General features: G+C 43.0%; 1 protein-coding gene across 23 annotated transcripts; it reads left to right on the top strand.

Moving 5' to 3' along the window:
• The first annotated feature begins 1 nt into the window (after nt 1).
• ZNF615 (zinc finger protein 615) lies at nt 2-12,148 on the top strand. Of its 23 annotated transcripts, none has more exons than XM_078361200.1 (7): nt 2-199; nt 592-989; nt 1,503-1,540; nt 4,074-4,275; nt 6,356-6,482; nt 6,750-6,848; nt 9,206-12,148. In XM_078361200.1, the coding sequence occupies exons 4-7, from the start codon at nt 4,264-4,266 to the stop codon at nt 11,161-11,163; spliced, it is 2,196 nt and encodes a 731-aa protein (XP_078217326.1). In that variant the 5' UTR covers nt 2-199; nt 592-989; nt 1,503-1,540; nt 4,074-4,263; the 3' UTR covers nt 11,164-12,148. The 23 variants fall into 23 exon arrangements, with proteins under 23 accessions (XP_078217326.1, XP_078217327.1, XP_078217335.1 ...); XM_078361201.1 differs by having other exon boundaries at nt 592-853; XM_078361209.1 differs by lacking the exon at nt 4,074-4,275 and adding an exon at nt 8,130-8,229 and having other exon boundaries at nt 592-853.
• The last annotated feature ends 4,671 nt before the right edge of the window (nt 12,149-16,819 follow it).

Genomic DNA, 16,819 nt, shown 5'->3' on the forward strand with positions numbered 1-16,819 from the left:
CGTAGTTGCCGTAAGGCAGTGAGGAGGCCGAGAGATGAGGCCGGAGCTGACCAACTTCTGGGAAGTAAGTTCAGTTACTGGGCGGTCGCTGTGGTTACGGGGGAGGAAATTCGGTCTGTGGCTGGGCGTGTTCGTGGACAGTGGTGATCGCGCCAGCGTTTGATTACGCCAGTGGAATTCTTTGAGGAGCTTAGCGTGGGTGCGATTCCTATTGCGAGGGCGCTCTAAGGGGTCCCGGATAGGGTGTGTGTGTGTGTGTGTGTGTGCACGTGCGCGCGCGCGCGGGTGGGTGTGGGTGTGTGTGATCGGGGTGCCTCTGGGACCAGTCACAGGGTCCTCGTGTGGTTTGTGGTTCAAAATCTCTCGAAATCTGCTACTGAGAGCCCCAACCACATTCTGGTATCTTTGCTGTTCTCTTTGGCGGGGCTCCATGATTGCGAACTGGAGGGTTTGTTTCGTCAGCTATTAGGTTTATGGTTCGGGCTGTGTTTGGTCCTAAATGACTGAGGAACTATCTTGGGGGTTAAGGTAAGGAGATTTCTGGTGCAGGTTTTGGAATTAATCCGGGTGGCGGTGGTGTTCCTGCTACAGATTCGAGTGTGGGCTGCAGCTCTGGAGGCCTGGGAAGCATGGCAGGTGGTGCGTTGAGCCCCAGCCCTGGCTACTGGAACAGATTTGATGATCATTAGTGTTATATCGCACTCAGCACAGAAAGTCAACACCAGAACAAAGGATGCCAAATTGCAGGGTTTATTGCCGGCGACCACGGAGGACTCACGTCTCTCCAACCCGTGACAGAGAAAGAAGAGTGACAAGACCTTTTTATACCCACAAAACCACCTTGGGAGTGGGGGTGAGGAACGGAGATGGGAATGAAAGCTGTCAATCACCTCCTAGGCTGAGAGGAGGGTGAGGGGGCTCCAGATATTCCAAGGGCCAGGGGACTTTTGTCATTCCGATTGCCACCTAAGTGGTTTACAGAGGTCAAGGTAAACATTAGTTTATACATTATTTGGACAGGTCTGGGGTCCACATAATTTTAGGTTACTTGGCGCCAGGATGGAATTATCTGGGGGTGCTTACTTTGGTAAACAAAGGCCAGCAATTCTGGCAGTTACAGATAAGAGAAAGTCTGCAGCTTGTCCTCTCTTTGCATTTTGCAAGGTAATCTTAGTAGTTTACAGAAGCCGTGGCTAGCAGTCATTGTGAGGAGAATGGAAACAGTTTTCCCATTTTAAAATGGCATTGTACTGGTTCTAATTCTAGGCCAGCTATATCACAATTAGTATTCCCCTTCTGCCCAAGACCCTTCTCCACGAATGGTTTTTAAATCCCCTTTGGAAACCTCCATCACCCCTTGGTCTTGAATCCTCAAAAATGGAAGTTTTCGGCGAGATCAATCATCTAGCACACAGAAAAGTAGTATCTTTTCTATTTAAGATGCGGCTTCTACTCTTTGTCTGCAAGTTTCCGGTACATTCCTCTTGGATATTTCTTTTCAGGTTCTTCTTGATACCAGTAAGATACCAGCTCTGCCATGGTAAGCTCGGTTACTGAAACATAACCTTTGTCAAGATTTTAGAATATTTCCATTTTAGACATGTATGTTATGTGCTTAATATTCATAATTCAGATAAATTCTGTACATGGTACTACTGTTTTCTCTTTTACATTATATTATGTAATAAACATTTACGGCTGGGCGCGGTGCTCACGCCTATAATCCCAGCACGTTGGGAGGCCGAGGCGGGTGGATCACGAGCTCAAGAGATCGAGACCATCCTGGTCAACATGGTGAAACCCCGTCTCTACTAAAAATACAAAAATTAGCTGGGCATGGTGGTGCGCGCCTGTAGTCCCAGCTACTCGGGAGGCTGAGGCAAGAGAACTGCTTGAACCCAGAAGGCGGAGGTTGCGGTGAGCCGACATCGTGCCATTGCACTCCAGTCTGGGTAACAACAGCGGAACTCCATCTCAAAAAAAAAAGTGAATTTTGAATAGAAACAAACCTGGATTTTCAGTCCTGATTCTGCTTCTTGCTCATTGTGTAATTGGCATGACCTGTGTCTCTTTCCTTGTTGACCAAAAGCGAAGTTAAACATCTCTTCCTCAGGGTTATGTCTGAGAATCTTCAGTGGCTTTATCTTTTGTAAAATTTGTATTTATATTCATTTTCTCTCTCCCTTCCTCCCTCTTTGTTTTTCTCTTTTTTCTATTAATGAAAACATTTAAAGCCATAAACCTATATTACTGAATTACCATGAGAAATTTTATTTTAAAATGTCAAATGCTAATATTTTTCTGAGGTAAACATGTTTTGCCCATGAAAAATCCAATGAAGAAAGTGAAAATGGCCTTTCAGATAACACACTTTTTCCAATATTACCTTTTCAGAAAGTTCTAGAAATGGGGTTTTGGGTTACCAGGGATACCTTTATTGGCAATTTTCAATAGAATGTTAAATTATCCCCAAGAAATGTTCTGCTCTCAATACTGACTCTTGATCTGTATATGCTTCAGGAGAATATAGGATTTTTTAATTTAGATTTTGTATCCAGTCACCTGACTAAGGGAATACGGACATATTAGGCAAATACTGATAATTTGCCCCTTCTTATATTCAAAAGTCATCTTTGATTATTTTTTCATACTGCATTCTACTGAGTAACATTCTACACCCAAGTTCTCAACTCTGACCTTGTAATGTGAAAACAGCCTGAGATGAGATGTCATGGAATGCATCTAGCTGTGTTCTCATAAGGCTTTATTTACGAAACAGATGGTCCAGGTCCTGGGCGACCATATGGCTTTTCTTTTTTTTTTTTGAGACAGAGTTTGACTCTTGTTACCCAGGCTGGAGTGCAATGGCGCGATCTCAGCTCACCGCAACCTCCACCTCCTGGGTTCAGGCAATTCTCCTGCCTCAGCCTCCTGAATAGCTGGGATTACAGGCACGTGCCAATGTGCCCAGCTAATTTTTTGTATTTTTAGTAGAGACGGGGTTTCACCATGTTGACCAGGATGGTCTCGATCTCTTGACCTTGTGATCCACCCGCCTCGGTCTCCCAAAGTGCTGGGTTTACAGGCGTGAGCCACCACGCCCGGCGTGAAACCTCGTTTCTACTAAAAATACAAAAATTAGCCAGACATGGTGGCATGCACGTGTAATCCCAACTACTCAGGCGGCTAAAGCAGGAGAATCACTTGGACCCAGGTAATGGAGGTTGTAGTGAGCAGAGATCATGCCACTAGAGTCTCAAAAAAAAAAAAAAAAAAAAAAAAAAGTTAAAGATGTGGATGGTAATGAGAAATTTACAAAAGATAGTTCTTATTATTTGCTTAGGACAGTGTTCTCAAATTACAGCATATGTATCCTAGAATGTAAAAAGGCCTTTGAAAAGGCAGATGGGTGCACATGGTTTTAAAGACAATGTGTGCATCTTCACTGTCCGTGTGACCTCTTTTCTAAAATCGATCTGCCTGAGGATTCCCCTGCTGCTGGGGCATCACGTTGTGATGATCTTCTTCCCACGTCCTCTTTCGCTTACTAGCAGTAGTCATACCATGTCCACTTTATATATAAGGGAGCTGGGCCGGGTGCGGTGGCTCACGCCTGTAATCCCAGCACTTTGGGAGGCCGAGGCGGGTGGATCACGAGGTCAAGAGATCGAGACCATCCTGGTCAACATGGTGAAACCCCATCTCTACTAAAAATACAAAAATTAGCCGGGAATGGTGGCATGTGCCTGTAATCCCAGCTACTCAGGAGGCTGAGGCAGGAGAATTGCCTGAGCCCAGGAGGCGGAGATTGTGGTGAGCCGAGATCGCGCCATTGCACTCCAGCCTGGGTAACAAGAGCGAAACTCCGTCTCAAAAAAAATAAAAAATAAGGGAGCTGTGCCTCCCATATATTTAGAATGTTATATTTTCCTAGCCCAGATATAAAATTTCTGGAGCACCAAATAAAAGGACAGATAGATATTTTGGGGCCTTGATTTAAGGTGAGCCTATAGGAACAGTGACAACATCTGGGCCTAAAGAGAATGTATCACTCAGAGTCATTTGCTGTTTAGCCCACAGGTACTGAGAACAAGAAATCAAGTGAAGGAAGGAGGCAGAGTTTCCAAGACTTGGGGTGTCATCATTTCTGGGGTGTCCTTGACTGGAGATTGAAGTTTTTGAGCAGAAATTTAGAGCTGATTCAGAAGAAACAAATACAGAATGTCCAAGTTACCAGTAATTTCCCAAATTTAGGAGACAATAATGCAGGCCCAGGTGACTTTTGACTTGTTTTATTTATTCATTTATTTTTTCTGCTGTTGTTACCCAGACTGGAGTGCAATGGCACGATCTCAGCTCACCACAACCTCCGCAACCTCCGCTTCCTGGGTTCAAGCAATTCTCCTGCCTCAGCCTTCCTGAGTAGCTGAAATTACAGGCACACACCACCGTGCCCAGCTAATTTTTGTATTTTTAGTAGAGACGGGGTTTCACCATGTTGACCAGGATGGTCTCGATCTCTTGACCTTGTGATCCACCCGTCTCGGCCTCCGAAAGTGCTGGGATTACAGGCGTGAGCTACGGCGCCCAGCTTGTATTTTTTTTTAGTAGAGATGGAGTTTTACCATGTTGACCAGGATGGTCTCGATCTCTTGCCCTCGTGATCCACCCGCCTCGGCCTCCCAAAGTGCTGGGATTACAGGCGTGAGCCACCGCGCCCGGCCTGGTTTGTTTTATTCTTTCCTTTATTCTCCAATGTATTTTGAAAGTCCTGTAAAAATCAGTATAATTAATCAGAAAAGTGTAAATTAGGAATATCAGGACTTGGAGAAATCTGGACACAGAAGGATCAGGGATATTTTATTCATAGGATTCATACGATATGATTCATGTTGGAATTTGTGTCTGTGCAGGGCTCTGTAGGTTACATTTGCTGTAGACTTGCCTCTAGTATCTCTGACAGCTATACAAGAGAATCATGATAAGTTACACCAACTGTGAGAAAGCGGACCAGTTTCTTGAGGGATATTAATGTTTCACGGCATATAATTCTGAGGCTAGATACATCTCTGATGGTTCTTCACAGAGGTGATGTGGTAGGTGGTGTTCTTTTTTATTTTTTTGAGATGGAATTTCACTCTTCCTGGCCAGGCTGGAGTGCAATGGCAAGATCTCGGCTAACCGTGTGTGCCTGTAATCCTAGCTACTCGGGAGGCTGAGGCAGGAGAATTGCTTGAACCCGGAAAGCAGAGGTTGCAGTGAGCTGAGATTGTGCCACCGCACTCCAGCCTGGGCAACAAAACAAGACTCCATCTCAAAAAAAAGCAAAATAAGCAAACAAAAACCAAATTTGCTTAATCATCTAATAATCTCTTGTTCTTCATATATATTTTATATCGTTTCTTTCATTTCATTCAGAATAAAATAATAATATGGTTAACTATATTAGCCATAGTTACCTAGGATGCATTGCCGTGATACTCGCATCTGCCGTCTTTTCATTACAGAGTTTGATAATTGGCCTGAAAGCTCATAGTGAATTTAAGAATCTGTATTATTCATCTACTTGTAACTAGCATATACTTAGAACTAGTTTGGTACTGGGAAATATATGCTATATATTGTAGGTGTTCTTTCATTAGCAAGAGGATTGGATGGTTACGTATTACAGAAATTTCTTTGACTTGGCCAGGCGCGGTGGCTCAAGCCTGTAATCCCAGCACTTTGGGAGGCCGAGGCGGGTAGATCACGAGGTCAAGAGATCGAGACCATCGTGGTCAACATGGTGAAACCCCGTCTCTACTAAAAATACAAAAATTAGCTGGGCATGGTGGTGCGTGCCTGTAATCCCAGCTACTCAGGAGGCTGAGGCAGGAGAATTGCCGGAACCCAGGAGGCGGAGGTTGCGGTGAGCCGAGATCACGCCATTGCACTCCAGCCTGGGTAACAACAGTGAAACTCCGTCTCAAAGAAAAAACCAAAAACAAAAAATTAGCTGGGCATGGTGGCGCATGCCTGTAATCCCAGCTACTCAGGAGGCTAAGGCAGAAGGATTGTCTGAACCCAGGAGGCGGAGGTTGTGGTGAGCCAAGATCGCGCCATTGCCTTCCAATCTGGGTGACAAGAGCGAAACTCTGTCTCAAAAAAAAAAAAATTTCTTTGACTTTTCAACTTTGTTGAAAATAGATGACTGCACAATTACAGAATATTTGACTAGGATTCTTATTCTGTTGCAATGTGCTGAGAAAAAACCCACCAGCTTCCTAATGGTAAAAATGAGCAGAATGACTTCCTTGACATTCTTTTCCTATCACAAAAAGAGTATCACTTCATTAAACAGAGCGTGTTATTACAGGAATCCCTGACACTGGAGGATGTGGCTGTGGGCTTCACTCGGGAGGAGTGGCAGCTCCTGGGCCCTGCTCAGAAGGACCTGTACCGGGATGTGATGTTGGAGAACTACAGCAACCTGGTGGCAGTGGGTGAGGACAGCTGCCTTGTGTCATTCAGAGGGTGCCCAGTCAGTGGCCGTCCTTTCTCAGCTGCTTACCCGTAGTACTCTGAAGGGGTAGATTCTCACATCATTCTTTTGTCTCACACCGGACAGTATAATCTATCTTCTTGTGAGAGAAAAGCCTCGATGTTATAGATTTGACACCTGTGTAGTTCTTAAAATGTCACATTCTCCCCTTTCAACATTGCCAGCCTCATTTGATATGTCTAAGTCTTCTGTCATTTCTCATGAACAGGGTATCCAGCCAGCAAACCAGATGCACTCTTGAAGTTGGAACGAGGAGAAGAACCTTGCTGCACAACAGAAGATGAAATCTACACTCAGATCTGTTCTGGTGAGTGAGCGGACCGGCCAGATGGGCAGCCAGACATCTGGGCAGCCAGACATCTGGGCAGCCAGACATCCCAGCCAGATGGGCAGCCAGCAGTGAGTGAGCGGACCGGCCAGATGGGCAGCCAGACATCCCAGCCAGATGGGCAGCCAGCAGCGAGTGAGCGGACCGGCCAGATGGGCAGCCAGACAGCATGTCCTGCTCACAGAAAGCAGATGCCAAAGCACTGAGGGCATCTGAACACACAGCAACAGCCCCTCCATGACGCCTTCCCAGGGAAGGGCTCTTCTTTTTTCTGTAGTATGGAAAATATGCCCCACTTTCTTTTCCTTGAGATTTCATCTTTGTTTATTTTATGCGCATCTTGGTTTTGTCTACATAATTATATTAGGATTTTCACATCTGCCTTTTCTCATCCACGGTCACAGTGTCTGTGCTTGTGTATTACCTCTCTTGCTATGAAATTCCACTTTCTAGGCTTCTCCAGAAAGAGATACCTTTGGACTCATTACTTGTTTTGTGATACTGCGTCTTCCCGCCCTAGTAGGAAAACAATATTTTTCCTTCATTATTCACACGCTGGGAATAATTCTTTTCCTTCATTTTTCCCACTCTGGATGCTGTGCCCATAATAACCTGGTCTCTGACGGGCATTTATGTGCTTCTTAAGTTCTCTTATTCCTCCTATACCGAATACTGAGTTTCTCCATACTTTTTTTTTTTTTTTTTTGAAACAAGGTTTCATCTGTCACCCAGGCTGGAATGCAGTGGTGCAGTCATGGCTCACTGCAGCCTCGACCTCCTGGTCTCAAGCAATCCTCCCACCGCAGCCTCCTAAGTGGCTGGAACTACAGGCACACACCACCACGCTCAGCTGATTTTTGTATTTCTTGTAGAGCCGGGGTTTTGTCATGTTGCGTAGACTGGCCTCAAACTCCTCAGCTCAAGTGATCTCCCTGCCTTGGCCTCCCAAAGTGCTGGGATTACAGTGTGAGCCACTGTGCCCAGCTTCTTCCATTGTCTTTTCTGTTCTCTTAAAGATTTCTTTCACTCCCATGAGTTAATTGTTTGCATTCTCTGGAGGAGACTACCAAACTGACTTCTGCTTTAATATTATCTCATGTATGCCTTGTTTCCATGTATTTTACTTGTCTTCATGACACCTAACCTGTAACTTCCCATTTTGTGTATGACGAACAAGAATAATCTCTCCAAGAATCATGCTTTTGGCTATCCTTATTTAATTTTTTACATTTTATTGTATCTTTTATATTTTTATTTTAGATTCAGGAAGTGCATATGCAAGTTTGTTTCGTGGATATATTGCCTGATGCCAAGGATTCAATAGCTCAATTCTGTCACCCCATAGTGAATACTGTACCCAGTAGGTGGTTTTTCAGCCCTCGCCTTCCTCCCTTCTCCCTGTTGGAGTCCCCAGTGTCTGTTGTTCCTGTCTTTATGTCTGCGTGTACCCAATGTGTAGCTCTTGCTTCTGAGTGAGATGACACAGTATTTGGTTTTCTGTTTCTGAGTTACTTCACTTAGGATAATGGCCTCTAGCGGCTTCCATGTTGCTGCAAATGACACGCTTTTATTCTTTTTTATGGCTTCATCGTATTCCATGGTGTATATGTACCACAGTCATCCAGTCCACCATTCATGGGCACCTAGTTGATTCCATGTCTTTGCTACTGTGAATCGTGCTACAGGCTTTCCTGTTTAAATTCAGCGTCTCCTTCATTACTGCACATCATAAATTCTGCCCATCCTAGCATTACCTTAAATGTTTTCTACCTGCTGAACTCTCTTCAAGTTCTCTACTTGAAGATACATTTTTCATTAATTAGAAAAGACCTTGTAATATCCTGTATTATTTCTGGCCCAAACCATCAGACGTTTATGTCTGCTGCAAATTATTTTCTTCATAGTTTTGCTAATTCTGAACTTTCTTTAATTCACCATAGATGTTTTTACTGCATTCATTTCTTTTTTTTTTTTTGAGACGGAGTTTCACTCTTGTTACCCAGGCTGGAGTGCAATGGCGCGATCTCGGCTCACTGCAACCTCCGCCTCCTGGGTTCAGGCAATTCTCCTGCCTCAGCCTCCCGAGTAGCTGTGATTACAGGCACATGCCACCATGCCCAGCTAATTTTTTGTGTATTTGGTAGAGATGGGGTTTCACCATGTTGACCAGGATGGTCTCGATCTCTTGACCTTGTGATCCACCCGCCTCAGCCTCCCAAAGTGCTGGGATTACAGGCTTGAGCCACCGCGCCTGGCCTGGCAGTTTTCAAAAGTAGTTTAAATAATTTATTTCAAAGCAAGATGATGGAGTGATTGACTGTTCTCTTCCTTCCTAGAAATCAGGAAAATTGATGATCCTCTGCAGCATCACTTGCAAAACCCAAGTATTCAGAAGAGTGTGAAACAATTTCATGAACAGAATATGTTTGGAAATGTTGTTAATCAGAACGAAGGTCATATCCTGCTGAAGCAACATCATCAAACCTTTGACTTACATGAAAAACCTTTAAAATCAAATTTAAGTTTTGAAAACCAGAAAAAGAGCTCTGGCCTAAAGAACTCTGCTGAGTTTAATGGAGATGGGAAATCCCTTTTTCATGCTAACCGTAAACAATTTTATAGTGAAATGAAGTTTCCTGCAGTTGCAAAACCTATTGATAAGACCCAGGTGATTAAGCAGCAGAGAACTCACAACGTAGAGAAAGCCCATGTACGCCGTGAATGTGGGAAAACCTCCCTCAAGTTGTCCCAGCGTATTCATCATCAGACAGTTCACAATGGAGAAAAATCTCATGGATGCAGTATGTGTGGGAAAGCTTTCTCCAGAAAATCCAGGCTAATGGACCATCAGATAACTCATCCAGGATTGAAGCATGATGAATGCACCGAATGTGACAAAACCTTCCTCAAGAAATCACAGCTCAGTGTACATCAGAAAACTCATATGGGAGAAAAACCTTATACGTGTAGCGAATGTGGGAAAGCCTTCATCAAAAAGTGTCGGCTCATTTATCATCAGCGAACCCACACAGGAGAGAAACCCCATGGATGCAGTGTATGTGGGAAAGCCTTTTCTACAAAGTTCAGTCTCACTACGCATCAGAAAACTCATACAGGAGAAAAACCCTATATATGTAGTGAATGTGGAAAAGGCTTCATTGAGAAGAGGCGTCTTATCGCACATCATCGAACTCATACTGGTGAGAAACCCTTTATATGCATTAACTGTGGGAAAGGATTCACTTTGAAAAACAGTCTTGTCACACATCAGCAAACTCATACAGAAGAGAAATTGTATACATGCAGTGAATGTAGAAAAAGCTTTTCAATGAAGCACTGTCTCATTGTACATCAACGAACTCACACTGGAGAGAAACCTTATAAATGCAATGAGTGTGGAAAGGGCTTCACCTTGAAAAGCCCACTCATCAGACATCAGCGAACACATACTGGAGAGAAACCCTATGTTTGCACCGAATGTCAAAAAGGTTTTACCATGAAGAGTGACCTCATTGTACATCAGCGAACTCACACTGCAGAGAAGCCATATATATGCAACGATTGTGGAAAAGGCTTCACTGTGAAGAGCCGCCTTACTGTGCATCAGCGAACTCATACAGGAGAGAAACCCTATGTATGCGGTGAGTGTGGAAAGGGCTTTCCAGCAAAGATCCGGCTAATGGGACATCAGCGAACTCATACAGGAGAGAAACCTTATGTATGCAGTGAGTGTGGAAAAGGCTTCACGGAGAAGAGTCATCTCAATGTACATCGGCGCACTCATACAGGAGAGAAACCCTATGTCTGCAGTGAATGTGGCAAAGGCTTAACTGGGAAAAGCATGCTCATTGCACATCAGCGAACTCATACTGGGGAGAAACCTTATATATGCAATGAATGTGGAAAGAGCTTCACCATGAAGAGTACTCTCAGCATACATCAGCAAACTCATACTGGAGAAAAGCCGTACAAATGCAACGAATGTGAAAAAACCTTCAGGAAGAAGACATGCCTCATACAGCATCAGCGATTTCACACAGGAAAGACTTCCTTTGCGTGTACTGAATGTGGAAAATTCTCTTTGCGCAAAAATGATCTCATTACACATCAGAGAATTCACACGGGAGAGAAACCATACAAATGCAGTGACTGCGGGAAGGCCTTCACTACAAAGTCAGGGCTCAATGTTCACTCAAGAAAACACACAGGAGAGAGGCCCTATGGATGTAGTGAGTGTGGGAAAGCTTTTGCCCACTTGTCTATCCTTGTTAAACACAAGAGAATTCACAGGTAGTCATTTTTGGAAAGCCTCCTGCCAGATGTAGGCCCTGAAGATATCTGCAAAGAAGAGTAATTTCATGAATGCAGAGTGTTTGGTTGTTTAGTGATCAATTACCTCATGTTTTGTGTCAGAAAAAACATACAAAACATTTGAGAAAATATTTTAGGACATTATGTCTAAAGATTCTATACTGAGAAAAATCCTATGAATATGGCAGACTATGAAAGCCTTTGGTGGGAAGATAAACCCTCTCAGAAATGATCATCATAGATCATGAATAAACTACTAATTGGTGGAAGTGTAATAATTATGGGAAAGCCTTTGCCCAGAAATAAAACCTCCGTAGATTGAGAGAGTTCACACTGGAGAAGTGTTTTCCTCTGGCAGTGAACATGGCAGGGTGTTCAGTAAAATGTTTTGCCTCATGTGCCGGGAAATAATGTAGAAAAAAACTTATGAAAACATTCAGTGTAGAAGACTTATAGGAAAATACCAGAGAACTTAATGAAGGAAAGAAGTCTTCGCAAAATGATGGATGAGAGCTTTCTGTCACAATTCTGACACGGAGTTTCACTCTTGTTACCTAGGCTGGAGTGCAATGGCGTGATCTTGGCTCACCACAATCTCCGCCTCCTGGGTTCAGGCAATTCTCCTGCCTCAGCCTCCCGAGTAGCTGGGATTACAGGCACGTGCCACCATGCCCAGCTAATTTTTTGTATTTTTAGTAGAGACGGGAGTTTCACCATGTTGACCAGGATGGTCTCGATCTCTTGACCTCGTGATCCAGCCTCCTCAGCCTCCCAAAGTGCTGGGATTACAGGCATGAGCCACCGCGCCCAGCCCTCACAATTCTTACCTTAACAGATAATATGCCTCGTGCATTTGGGAACAGGATACCTTGAGCCATATATCTAGTTGCCTTGTCACCGATTTTATACATTTTAAATTGTGACTTTCTCTAATCATGAACTAAAATTAAATCTTGTATACAATACAAGAGTATTTTATGCTCGCCTCATTTTATTATATGATTAACTTCTGCATTCCTTTGGTTCTAAGTGTGTTATTTCAGAATAATCGAAGTACTTCGGCACGAAACTGGATACAGTGTATTCAGTTCATAAGTGTAATTGAACCTACTTGAATGTGTTTAAGGTTTAAATTAATATAAATAAGATGTTTTTGTAAGTTTTTATTTTGAAATAAGTTTAGATTCACAGAATCTTACCAAAATATTCCAGAGTTCTTGAATGCCCTTAACCCAGCTTCTAACAAAGATAACACCTTACTTAACGCGTAGTTCACGATCAAATACAGGAAAGGGAAATTGTTACAATACTCTTAACTACAGAATTTATTTGGATCTCACCACTTTTAACATGCCTGCATTTTTGTTTGTTTTTTATCTGTAGTTTTAAGAAATCTTATATATTGATTCGTGTCACCCCGCCCACCCCTGAGATTCAGAATGTTGCATGGGTGCAAACTCCTTCATGCTACCTTTTCATAGTCACAACCTCTCCTCAACCCTAACCCTCAGAAATCAGAACTCTTTTCATCTTTAGTTTTGTTATTAGTGGAATTTTCTAAAAATGGAATCATACAGCATGTACCCTTTTGGTATTGGCTTTTTGACCTAAAGCAAATAACCTCAGATCCATCCAATTTGTTCTATGTATCATATATTGTTTTGTTTTTATGGGTGACTAATAATCTATGATATGAATATACCACAATTTGTTTATTCACCCACTAAGGACATTAGGGTTGTTTCTACTTTTTCTTACTTTTTTTTTTCTGAGATGGAGTTTCACTCTTTGGAGTGCAGTGGTGCGATCTCAGCTCACTGCAACATCCGCCTCCTGGGTTCAAGCGATTCTCCTGCATCAGGCTCCTGAGTAGCTGGGATTACAGGTGCCCATCACCATACCTGGCTAATTTTTTTTTTTTTTTTTTGTATTTCTAGTAGAGGTGGGGTTTCACCATGTTGGCCAGGCTGGTCTTAAACTCCTGACCTCAGATGATCCACCTGCCCCTGCCTCCCAAGGTGCTAGGATTATAGGCAAGAGCCATCATGCCCAGCCTTTCTGTTACAAATAAAAATCCTATGAACATTTGTGTACAAAGGCTTGGTGTGAGAACAATTTTTCGTTTCTCAAGGATAATAACTGAAGACTGTGATTCATGGGCCATAAGGTAAGTGTATGTTTACCTTTGTAAGATGCTAACCAAGCATTTCCAGAGTCGTGTTTCATTCCTCACCAGCAATACATGAGAGGGTCCGTTTTTCTCCTCCTCCACTTGCTGCTTCACTATGTTTCATTTTTCCTATTCTATTACGTGTGCTTTGACATGGATAGACACATACCAATTGTATGTTGCCTTGGTTTGCAATTGTTTAAAGCCTTTATTTATTTAGAAAGACAAGGTCTCATTGTATCGCTCAGGCTGGAGTGCAGTGGCTATGCACAGGCACCAACATAGCACACTACAGTCTCGAACTCCTGGCCTTGACAAGTTTTCCTGTCCCAGCCTCTAGAGTAGCTGGGACTGCAGGCACATGCCACTGTGCCCTGCTTAGAGAGTTGTTTATTAATGCTGGATAAAGGTTGGATACAGCTGGATAACGGTTTTATGTCACTTGCAAATATTTTTCTCTAGATGTGGCTGTTTTGTTTTTTCTCAGAGAAAAAGATTTTAATTATGATGAAGTCCAGTTCGGAAGTTTGTTTTTCTTTTACGGATTGCGATTTTGGCATTACATCCAAGTATTCCTTCCCTACTGTAATTGATGATTTTTTTCTATGTCCTTTTACAAAATAATGTCGTTTTGCTTTTAATATTTAGCGATATGATCCATTTAAATTCATCTTTGCATATAGGATAAGGGTTGAAGTTCAGCCTATGGTTGATTCAACAGTATTGAAAACACTGTCTGCTTTCCATTAAATTAATTTTGAACATTCGTAAAAATCATTTGTCTGTTCTTGTGTCCGTTTCTTGACTGTGTTCTGTTGATGTGTGCTTCTTTTCACGCCTCTAATAACACTGCTGGGTGCCAGCCTCAACCCTGTACGTGGGTGCCCTTAGTCCCGGCAGTGATGTGGGACTCAAAAAAGAAATAAAGACAAAGACAAGAGTCAAGGTTTCAAAATATGGATCCAGGGGACCAACGCAAGCACGGGGCCCTGAGCTATTGTGGGGTAAGATGGGGGGAGTCGCGGGGAGGGGAGCTGTTTGTCTGCAGCATTCAATAGCACATGTGGTTCTTCTAAGAAATGCTAAGTGGCCAGGCGCAATGGCTCACGCCTATAATCCCAGCACTTTGGGAGGCCGAGGCGGGTGGATCACGAGGTCAAGAGTTCGAGACCATCCTGGTCAATAAGATGAAACCCCGTCTCTACTAAAAATACAAAAATTAGCTGGGCATGGTGGTGTGCGCCTGTAGTCCCAGCTACTCGGGAGGCTGAGGCAGGAGAATTGCTTGAAGCCGGAAGGCAGAGGTTGCAATGAGCCAAGATCGTGCCATTGCACTCCAGTCTGGGCAACAACAGTGAAACTCCATCTCAAAAAAAAAAAAAAAAAGAGAAAAGAAATAAGATTTGAGTAGGTGTTGACTTTGCACCTTATGACTCTGCTAAACTCACTTGTCTAGTTCTGTAGACTCCTTGAGATTATATTTGTATAATTATGCCTCCTATGAATAGGGGCAGTGATATTTCTGCTGTTCTAGTGTTTTCTTTTCCTTTTCTTCCTTTGTTCACTGGCTAGGGCTTCCACTTTATTAAATAGAAACAGTGAGAGTTGACATCTTGGCCATGATTGCAATTTTAGAGAAGTATTCAGTCTTTTACTATTAAATACGTTATAGAATCTTTTGGACATATATATATATTTTTTTAACAAGGTTCAGGAAGTTCCTATGTAATCCTAAAATTTTGGCTATTATCTCTTAAAATATTCCCTTCTGGCCTGGGTGCTGTGGCTCACGCCTGTAACCCTAACACTTGGGGAGGCTAAGACAGGAGGATTGCTTGATATCAGGAGTTTGAGACCAGCCTCGGCAAAATAGTGAGACTCCACCTCTATTTTAAAAATAGTACATCTGATTGACGTCTTACAGGTATTTAAAGCTTCATTTTTTTTTTTCAATTTTTTTGTCTTCTTTTCTTTCGGGTGGATAATTTCTTTTGCTCTCTAAGTTTACTCAACGTTTTTTCTGACATAGCGATCTGCTGGTTATCTTATCATGTGAACTTTTCATTGTTACTGTATTTTTCAGCACCAACATTTACATTGGATTTTTTAAACTATATTTTAAATGTCTTTATTGAGATTTTTTGTTTATTGGGTTATTGCCATATTTTCTTTTAAACACTTAAATATGTTGATAATACTTTTCTTTATGTTTTTAAATAGATTTATCTTACTGGCTTTGAAGCTATTGTCCACTCTTCTTCACTAGGACCCACTTGGAGTTAGTTTTATTGACTGCTTTGTTTTCTGAGTATTAGTGACTCTTTACGGTTTATTTGCAAATATGTTATTTTTGTTGCTGTTGAAACCTGAATATTTTACATCTACAACTCCTTATTCCTTTCACTACTAAAATTCACAGTACATTCAGTCAAACCTGAACAGGACTGAAACCTGCAGTGGTTTTGTCCACATTGTGACTGTGGCTGCCTCAGTAACATCTTGGCTTCTACATACCTCATCCAGCCAGTTGTCTTCAGTATTTTCTGTGTAAGGGACCTTGGACTTCCTGTAAGATGGCGATTCCTGTGATGCTCCTGCCAAAGGGCTCAAGAATGCAGCCATCTTTCCATTTTGCTCCCTAGATAGTTTCTGGCCTCTGAAAACCTCCCCAGTTAGGGCAGTGTTGGTGACAGTCTCTTGTAAGGAGGAAGGGAGGGCACTGAAGTTACCCAAAGACATTTGCATTTCTTCCCACCTGGCTGAGCATAGCAACCCTTATGGTCACTCCCATCAGAAATGACGCAATAGGCTCTATGAGGTAACATAGCTCATAGAGTGTTCAAACCCAGAACTTGGACTTAGGGAAATGTCCCATATCCCTAGCCGGAAGCCAGCCTCCCAGCCTCTCCAAGTTCTTAAGAGTTGGTGAAGGATGGGGTTGCAGCACCAGAATTCCAGAGTCGGAAGTGGATGCTGATATATGTTCAGCCTTTGTTAACTGCTGCCGTAGTCTTGAGAGCCTGATGCTGCGTGTGAATCTGGATGGGGAGCTTGTGGGGACCACGAAGTGGAAATGCATGTGAATGTTCGTGTTCAGGAGTTGCATTTCAGTTTAGTCGCTGAGGAATACGGGTGTGAGAAAGGGAGCCTTGGATGTTGAAGGTTAAGGCTTAGTTTTTGTTTTTTTTTGTTTGTTTGTTTTTTGTTTTTGTTTTTGTTTTGAGACAGAGTTTCACTCTTGTTACCCAGGCTGGAGTGCAATGGCGCGATCTCGGCTCACCGCAACCTCAGCCTCCCGGGTTCAAGCAATTCTCCTGCCTCAGGCTCCCGAGTAGCTGGGACTACAGGCGCGCACCACCATGCCCAGCTAATTTTTGTATTTTTAGTAGAGACGGGTTTCACCTTGTTGACCAGGATGGTCTCGATCTCCTGACCTCGTGGTCCACCCGCCTCGGCCTCCCAAAGTGTT

Source organism: Callithrix jacchus, chromosome 22 (genome assembly GCF_049354715.1).
Source record: "Callithrix jacchus isolate 240 chromosome 22, calJac240_pri, whole genome shotgun sequence".
In the NCBI taxonomy this organism is placed as follows: Eukaryota; Metazoa; Chordata; class Mammalia; order Primates; family Cebidae; genus Callithrix; species Callithrix jacchus.

Bases quoted from the DNA above. Each gene is read 5' to 3' on its own strand.
- ZNF615 (XM_078361199.1), top strand. From the start codon at position 35: ATGAGGCCGGAGCTGACCAACTTCTGGGAA. The intron at 65-6,355 runs GTAAGTTCAGTT...GTGTTATTACAG, and splicing joins AGCTGACCAACTTCTGGGAA to GAATCCCTGACACTGGAGGA. The intron at 6,483-6,749 runs GTGAGGACAGCT...TCTCATGAACAG, and splicing joins CAGCAACCTGGTGGCAGTGG to GGTATCCAGCCAGCAAACCA.